Here is a 7,981-nt window from a genome sequence, read left to right on the forward strand (position 1 = left end):
GATAGAACCCAGGAGTCCTGGCGCCCAGCCCCTCCTCTCAGCCCTTGTGCTAAGCTGCCCCCCTCTTTTTCTTTACTGATGGCCCCACCCCTGGGCAAACCTCCCCCCCCCCCACTCCCCAGCTCCAGCTGGCAATTGGCTGGCAGCACTGCCACTCAGAATGGGTGGGACAGCCAGAGAGACAGTGGGCCGGGGAATACGGGCAGAGGGACTGGCCAAGAACTCGGGGACAGCGGGATTGAACCAGGGATGGATGGAGAGATAGAGGGATAGATACAGGGTAGATAGATAGAGATAGATACGGGGTAGATAGATAGAGATAGATACGGGGTAGGTAGATAGAGGGCTGGATAGCGAGAATCAGAGATTCAGGGGTAGGTAGAAGGACCCCAGTGGGGAGGGAGTCCCAGGGCTATATAAGGGGAGCAGCCCACCTCCCGTGCCCCGTGCCAGACAACGGGCTGGGGGGGGGCTGCCATGGGAAGAGGAGGGATCCAGGGGACCTGTGCTTTCCTGCTCGTGCTGCTGGCGGCTGGGGGGGGTGAGCGGCACCGGCCCCCCAGGCGGAAATGCCCCATCAGCTGCAGCTGCACCCAGGACAATGCGCTGTGTGACAGGACAGACGGGGTCCCCCGAGGACTGCCTCCCGACATCACCTCCCTGTAAGAAGCCCCCAACCCCCTCCCCAGCCCCTTCCCTCCCCCCCAACATCACCTCCCTTAAAAAACCCCCAGCAGGCCTCTGCCACCCCTGCACCTCCACCTCACCTCCCTGCTCCTGTCACTTGATCCCTTGTTCTTTCTGGCTGGGGTTGTGATTTGATTTTGGTTCTGATTCAGTGGTGCTGGGTTTGGTGGGTTCCCTGGCACCAGTTCTGATGCTGTGCCTGGTACTGGTCTATATGCCTGCTGAGGCTGGGATGGCTGACGGCCCTTTAAGGGGTCTGGCGCGAAGCTGATGCTGGTACTGGTTCGATGTCTCTACTTATATTGGTGCTACTTGGATGTCTGTGCAGGGCTGGTATTGGTTCTGGTTTGATATTGGTGCAGGTGCTGGTTCTCGTTCTGGTTTGACATCAGTGCTGGTTCTGGTATTAGTTCTGGTTCTCATAGTGATTCTGGTTTGACACTGGTTCTGGTTCTGTTATTGGCTCTGATTTGATATTGGTGCTGGTTCCAGTATTGGTTCTGGTTTGACATCTCTGCTGGTTCCGATATTGGTTCTGGTTCTGATAGCAGTTCCGGTTTGATGTTGGTGCTGTTCTGGCATTGGTTCTGGTTTGATTTCACTGCTGGCCCCAGTTATGGTATTGGTCCCACTTTAATGGTGCGGGGTGTTTTGGTTAAGGTGCTGGTTCTGGTGCTGGTCCATTCAGTAGCTCCACTACAGCTCTGCATCTGGAGTCGGCTTATGGGCTGGTTTGGCTCGGACAGTGCTGGTGGCCTTGCTCCTGGTGTCTCCTTGGCTCTGGTGTAATGTTGGGGAAGGCTCTGGTGCTGATTCTGGCACTGGTACCAGTCACACTTTGATGGTAGTGCTGGCTTAATGACAGAGGGCTCCTGGTTCTGGCTCGAGCCCCAGATTCCAAGGCCAGAAAGGACCTTGTCGGATGTCCCGGATCACCCGGGCCGGAGAATGGCCCAAATCAACCCTAGAGCAGATGTTAGACAACGTCCAATGGTGATTTAAATGTTGCCAGGGATGTAGAATCCACCGTGGCCCTTGGGAAATTGCTTCCATGGTTAGAAATTTACACTGGTCTGAAATTGTCTAGTTTCAACTTCCAGCCACTGAATCATGTTAGATCTTCCTCGGGTAGACTGAAAAGCCCCTTATTAAATATTTGCTCCCAGGTAGATACTTACAGACTGGGATCCAGTTGCTCCTGAACGTTCTCTGTGTTGAGCTAAATCGATGGTGCTCTTTCAGTCTATCATTCGGGCAGGTTTTCATCCTCCTCCCGGCTCTTCTCTGACCCTGCTCCGACTTATCGACCTTCTTCTTGACCCGTGGGCCGCGGAACTGGCCACAGAAATGCAGCAGGGGGTCACACCAGGGCTGAAAAACCTCGCTGCTCCTCCTCGGGACTCCTCTGTTTATGCGTCCCAGGCGGGCGTTTGACCCTGTGGCCACTGATAAATATGCAGAGAATATATGACGCTCGCTGACATTATCACCAACAGCCCGGAGGAAAACATAAAACCCTCCCTGATTTATATTCCACAATCCCCTTCCTCCCATTCATTATGGAGGTTATAGAGTCGCTTTCACGTCCCCTCTAAAGCAGGTTGGTTTGGACCCCCCGCCCGGCTTCTCCCTCGACTGGGCCTGCGGCGTTCCGGGCACCTTTCTGGGGTTCTGAAACGAGGCCCAACCCCCCGCCACGTTTTTCTGATTAACGTCGTCCTCCCAGCTGGTCTCAGCTCCGGCCTCCAGCTCGTGTCTTTCAACGTTGCTGTTGAACGTGGTTCTTGGCAGGAGGCTGGGGCTGCTTTGATTCGGTGCTGGTTCTGGTTTATGGTCGGTTCTGGCTCTGTGTTGGCTCTGGGTTTGCTGTCGGGACTGGTTTGAAGTCAGTTCTGCTCTCACGTTCACGCTGGTTCTGATCCACCGCTGGTGGCGGTGCTGGTCGTGGTCGGAAGTTGCTGCTGGTTCTGGTTCTGACCGGTGGTCCTGGTCTGATGTTGGTGCTGGTTCTGGACTGGTGGTTCTGGGCTTGGTTCATCTCCTGGCTCTGGAGTTGCCCGTGGTGCTGTGCTGTTACTGTGGGAATCCTGATGATGGGTCCAGCACCAGCGCTGGTGCTGGTTCTGACCCGTGGCCTCCTCACGTCCCGTCTCCTCTCCCCAGGTCCCTGGTGCGATCGGGATTCACTGAGCTCCGAGAGGGGAGTTTCCTGCAGACGCCGTTCCTGCAGCTGCTGTAAGGAGCATGATGCCCCATCTCACTAGTGCCAGCGAGTGTGCAAGCGGGGCCGCCATGTCTGTGCATGTCAGCCCACGGTTGCAGGGAGAGTATAAGCATGCAAATGGGTGTGTGCCAGCCAGTGTGTATGGGGAGGTGAGTGTGCAATCAGGTGTGTGCCACCCAGTGTGCACAAAGAGGTGAGTGTGCAAATGGGTGTGTGCCAGCCAGTGTGTAGGGGGAGGTGAGTGTGCGATCAGATGTGTGCCAGCCAGTGTGTAGGGTGAGGCGAGTGTGAAAATGGGTGTGTGTCAGCCAGTGTGTAGGGGGAGGTGAGTGTGCAAAGGGGTGTGTGCCAGCCAGTGTGTACAGGGAAGTGAGTGTGCAAATGGGTGTGTGCCAGCCAGTGTGTACAGGGAAGTGAGTGTGCAAATGGCAGCTGCAGAGGGCAGCTGAGCTCTTGGGTGGGGGGGCGCTCACGGTTATCCCAGGAACATTCACAGCCCCCACCTGGAATTGGGGCCCCGTCAGCCAGGTGCTACCCCAACACAGTGGGAGACAGGCCCTGCCCCACAGAGCTTGCCCCCTGCACAGACCCAGGGGACAAAGAGGAAACCGAGGCACCAAGCAGCGAAATGACTTGCGCAGACTTACCCAGCAGGTCAGTGGCAGAGTGAGGGAGAGAACCCAGGAGTCCTGGCTCCCAGCCCACCTCCTCCTACTCTAACCACTAAGCCCCACTCCCCTCCTGGAGCCAGGACAGGACTGTCTGGGGGGAACCCAGGGTAGGGAACTAGGGGTTGCATCGGCATTGAGGGCGGGTGATATTTTGGGGTCCCGGCGGGCACTGACTCCCCCTGTTTCCCCAGCTTATTCACGGCCAGCACTGTGGGGCTGATCAGGGACGACGCCTTTCTGGGGCTCCTGCACCTGGAATATCTGTGAGTGTGCGAGGGGGGGAAGGTGGGTGTGCAAGGGGGAGGTGGAGTGTGTGCAAGAGGCACTGTGGAAGGGGGAGTCTGCACAGGGGACTTTGTGGGGGCGGGGAGCGGGGGTACACCGCGGGGCCGACCCACTGACAGAGCCCCCCTACCTCCAGGTTCATCGAGAATAACCAGGTCGGCTCCATTTCCAAAAACGCGTTGAGAGGCCTCAAGGGGCTTGTGCATCTGTAAGTGACCCCCCCTCATCACGGCCCCCTGGCCTCCAACACTGACCGCCCCCCTTACACCACCCCTCTGCGCCCCCAACACCAATAGACACCCAGGGAGCCCCACTGCGCCCAACAGGCCCCCCCAACCCACCAAAACCGACAGACCTCTGGGGACACCCCCCCAACCCCAGACCCTGGAGACCCCTGTGACTCCAACACCTCCAGCCCCCCAACACCGACAGTCCCCCCCAGGAACGCCCTGACACCCCTGTACCAGCCCTGACACTGGGGGCCCCCCGTCCCTTGGCACCAACACCCCACCCAGGGACCCCCGACATCATTCTGACAAGCCCCCCTAAGGGGACCCCTCCCCCAACACTCCTGTCACCCCTAAAATATCTCCCTCTCATGGGACAACCCCCGAGGGAACCCGCCCCCACACTCCTCCTCCACCTGCTGCCAGTCCCCCTCCAATGGGCCCTCCCCACCGCCTGTACTGTGACCCCTCTGTCCCCATGGGACCCTGCTCCCCACCCTGGGGCTGGATGGGAGCCGGCACCGGTTTGGGGGGGCTCCTCCCCATCTCTGGCCTGTCTCCCCACAGGAGCCTGGCACACAACCAGCTGGAGACGCTGCCGCGCCACCTGTTCCGGGGCCTGGATGCACTTACCCATGTGTGAGTGTTGGGGGACCCCACGGGAAGGGGGGGGGTGGAGGTGGGACTAGGGACAGGAGTGGGAAGATGGCGAATGGGGAGCAGGAGTGAGGGAGGAGAGGGGCGGGGGGTAGAGGTGGGCAGAAAAGAGGCGGGAAAGAAATGGGGGGTTGGGGAGGCGGCAGGAAAGGGGGGGGGCGTTCAGGGGTGGGCCGTGCTGCCTGGCTCCAGGCCCCTGCCCCTCATGCCCCAGCCCCACATGCAAATTTCCCCCCCCCAGCGACCTGCGAGGGAACCCCTTCCACTGCGACTGCCGGATCAAGTGGCTGGTGGAATGGCTAGGCAGCACCAACGCCAGCGCGGAGCTGGGCGAGTGCTGGGGCCCAGCGGAGCTGAACGGCACCCAGCTGAGCCAGCTGCGCCTCCAGGACTTCGACTGCATCACCACTGGTACAGGACCCCGAGCCAGCCGCCCCCAGCGCTAGGCAGCCATCCCCGTGTGCGTTATGTGCGGCTGTTCCCCAGCTGCCCTGCCCCAGAGGAGGCCGCATCTCAGCAATGGGTGAACCCATCTGAAGGGGAAATGCTTCTTATTTCATGGCCCTCGCTGTGTCTCAACCCAATTCCTGGTGAGACACAAACTGCTCCATACGCAGCCCCCTAGGCTGGCTGTGCAACAAGCCTCAGGACTCCTGGGTTCTATCCCCGGATCGGGGAGGGGAGTGGGGTCTAGTGGTTAAAGTGGGGGTGGAGAGGCACCTGGTTTCTATTGCCTCAAGGCTGGCCCAGGCAGCAGTGGTAAGGGCAGCATTGGGGTTGAACCCAGGCGTCCGGCTGCCCTCCTCCCCCCGCTGTTCTAATCCCCGCCCCCGCCAGCGCTGGCGCTGTTCCAGTCGCTGCCTTTCCAGGCGCTGTCGGTGGAGCCGTTCTGGTACCGGGGGGAGCAGCACGTGGCCATCACCCAGCCCTTCGCCGGGCGCTGCAGCCTGCTGGAGTGGGACCACCTGGCTGGGGCCTTCCGGGCCTACGCCACCATCAACGGTGAGCCTGACCCCCCCTAACTCCTCTCCCCACCCCAGGGACAGGCCCCCCCAAAACTCCCCCACCTGCTCAGGCTCCCTGAACCCCTCTCCCTCCCTCCGGCAGGCCCCCCACATTCATCCCGACCTGCCTGCCCTCGGACAGCCCCCCGCTCCCTGCCCCTCCAGACAATCCCTGCCCCTCTGCCCCCGGTAGGTTCGTCGCCCGTGGCGTGCAAGCCGCTGGTGGTGGAGGGGCGGCTGCTGGTGGTGCTGGCGCAGCTGGTCGGGGGCTCCCACGTGTGGCGCCATGAGGAGGCCTCGGGGCGCTTCGTGCGGCTGCAGGAGCTGGGGCCGCAGCGCGTCCGCAAGCCCAACGCCCTGACCAGCTTCCGGGTGGACGGCGACTGGTTCCTGGCCGTGGCCGACAGCTCCAAGGCGGGCGCCACCACCCTCTTCCGCTGGGGCGGGCGCGGCTTCTACGCCCACCAGGCCCTGCACGCCTGGCACCGTGACACCCACGTGGAGTTCCTGGAGCTGGCCGGCCGGCCCAGCCTCATCCTGGCCAGCAGCTCCCAGCGCCCCGTGGTCTACCAGTGGAGCCGGCCCGGCCGCGCCTTCCTACGCCACACGGACATCCCCGACATGGACGACGTCTACGCCGTCAAGCACTTCCGCCTGCGCGGGGACGTCTACGTCTGCCTGACCCGCTTCATCGGCGACTCCAAGGTCAGCGCCCGGCCCTGCACCCCAGCCTGCCTGTGTCTGGCCTGCCCTGCGCCCCAGCCTGCCTGCACCCGGCCTGTCCTGCTCCCAGCGTGTGCCCCAGCCTGCCGTTCCCAGCCTGCCCGCACCCGGCCTGTCCTGCGCCCAGCATGTGCCCCAGCCTGCCCTGTTCCCAGTCTGCCTGTGCCCAGCCTGTCCTGCACCTGGCATGCACCCAGCGTGTTTTGCACTCAACACCCTACACGCACCCAGCGTGCCCGGCTCCCGGCACCCTACATGCGCCCAGCCGGCTCCTGCATTCGGCGTGCATCCAATCAGTGCGCGGCTAGCGCACACCCAGCATGGCCTGCTCCCAGTGCGCGCCCGCCGTTCCAAGCCTGCTCTGCTCCCAGCATGCACTCTGCTTCTGCCCCCCGTCCGGCGTTACCCCTGATCCTCTCGGCCGCTCTGGCATGACCCACACCCCTCTCTGCTCCCCAGGTGATGCGCTGGGAGGGCTCCATGTTCCGGGACGTCCAGCACATGCCGTCGCGCGGCTCCATGGTCTTCCAGCCGCTGGGCATTGGGAGCCACCGCTACGCCGTGCTGGGCAACGACTACTCCTTCAGCCAGGTGTACCGCTACGACGCCCGCTCGGGCCTCTTCGTCCGCTTCCAGGAGCTCAATACCCAGGCGCCCCGCTCCTTCGCCCACCTGGCCGTCCACCAGCGGGACTTCGTCTTCGCCGCCAGCTTCAAGGGAGACACGCAGATCTACCGGCACATCACCGTCGACCTGAGTGCCTGAGCCCCACGCCGGGGGGCTGTGCAGAGTCGGCTATGGCCACCATGGAGCACAGACCATGGGGGGCAGCACCAGCCAAGGCCACTGGGTGGCACAGAACCGGACACAGACAGTGGGGAGGGGGGGCATAGCACTGGCCATGGCCAGTGGGGGCACAGAATGGGACAATGGGGGGAGAGTTCTGCACCAGCAATGCCCAGCAGGGGCAGGGACCAATTTTTCAATCCTATTTCGATCCCCCCACACCACCTGCTGCCTTTTAAAATCATTTTTGGATTTAAGAGCCCTCCCCCTTAAATGTATTTAATAGACTTTAAATTTTTTCAACCCTTCACAGAGGTTTGTCCTTCCGCGGCTTCGTGCCTGCCCGTGTTTCACCTTGCAGTAGTTTCTTTGGCAACTTTTTATTCAGTTAAAATTTTCCTTAACTGGAAAAGAAACATTTAATTTTCATTTATTTCCCTTTTTAAAAACAAAAAACCCACAGGGAGGCATTTCACATTTTCCTTAAAGGAAAAAGCTCGCTGCCTTTTTCATTCATTTCAGCTTCTATTTTTATTTAATTTAAAAAAAAAACAAAAACAAACTCCCCGCAGAAAATAATTTAAATTTTGATTCAATTTTCTTTTTCCTCCTCTTTTTCATACTATGGCATGTATTTTCCTCTTTTATTTAAATTACTTTCATTTAGTTTTTAGCCTTTAAAAGTTTGCTCCATCCCCCGTACACTTACTGATTCTT

The 7,981-nt window shown here is 60.2% G+C and overlaps 1 protein-coding gene across 5 annotated transcripts; it reads left to right on the forward strand.

Annotated features, from left to right (window-relative positions):
- The first annotated feature begins 201 nt into the window (after positions 1 to 201).
- On the forward strand, positions 202 to 7,352 carry LOC137149393 (leucine-rich glioma-inactivated protein 1-like). Of its 5 annotated transcripts, XM_067542892.1 has the most exons (9): positions 202 to 662; positions 2,851 to 2,922; positions 3,774 to 3,845; positions 4,004 to 4,075; positions 4,662 to 4,733; positions 4,993 to 5,162; positions 5,589 to 5,753; positions 5,949 to 6,460; positions 6,938 to 7,352. In XM_067542892.1, exons 1-9 carry the CDS (start codon positions 478 to 480, stop codon positions 7,241 to 7,243), a joined length of 1,626 nt encoding a protein of 541 aa, XP_067398993.1. In that variant the 5' UTR covers positions 202 to 477; the 3' UTR covers positions 7,244 to 7,352. The 5 variants fall into 5 exon arrangements, with proteins under 5 accessions (XP_067398993.1, XP_067398995.1, XP_067398994.1 ...); XM_067542894.1 differs by lacking the exon at positions 5,589 to 5,753; XM_067542893.1 differs by lacking the exon at positions 4,004 to 4,075.
- Positions 7,353 to 7,981: the final 629 nt, after the last annotated feature.

Source organism: Emydura macquarii, unplaced genomic scaffold (genome assembly GCF_026122565.2).
Source record: "Emydura macquarii macquarii isolate MOO-44397 ecotype Brisbane River unplaced genomic scaffold, CSIRO-AGI_Emac_v2 contig_746, whole genome shotgun sequence".
NCBI lineage: Eukaryota > Metazoa > Chordata > Testudines > Chelidae > Emydura > Emydura macquarii.

What these genes read in the sequence shown, in the direction of transcription:
- LOC137149393 (XM_067542892.1), top strand. Translation starts at nt 478, where the DNA reads ATGGGAAGAGGAGGGATCCAGGGGACCTGTGCTTTCCTGCTCGTGCTG. An exon ending in CTTCGACTGCATCACCACTG is followed by an intron (nt 5,163 to 5,588) that starts GTACAGGACCCC and finishes CGCCCCCGCCAG; the next exon opens with CGCTGGCGCTGTTCCAGTCG. An exon ending in GCTTCATCGGCGACTCCAAG is followed by an intron (nt 6,461 to 6,937) that starts GTCAGCGCCCGG and finishes TCTGCTCCCCAG; the next exon opens with GTGATGCGCTGGGAGGGCTC.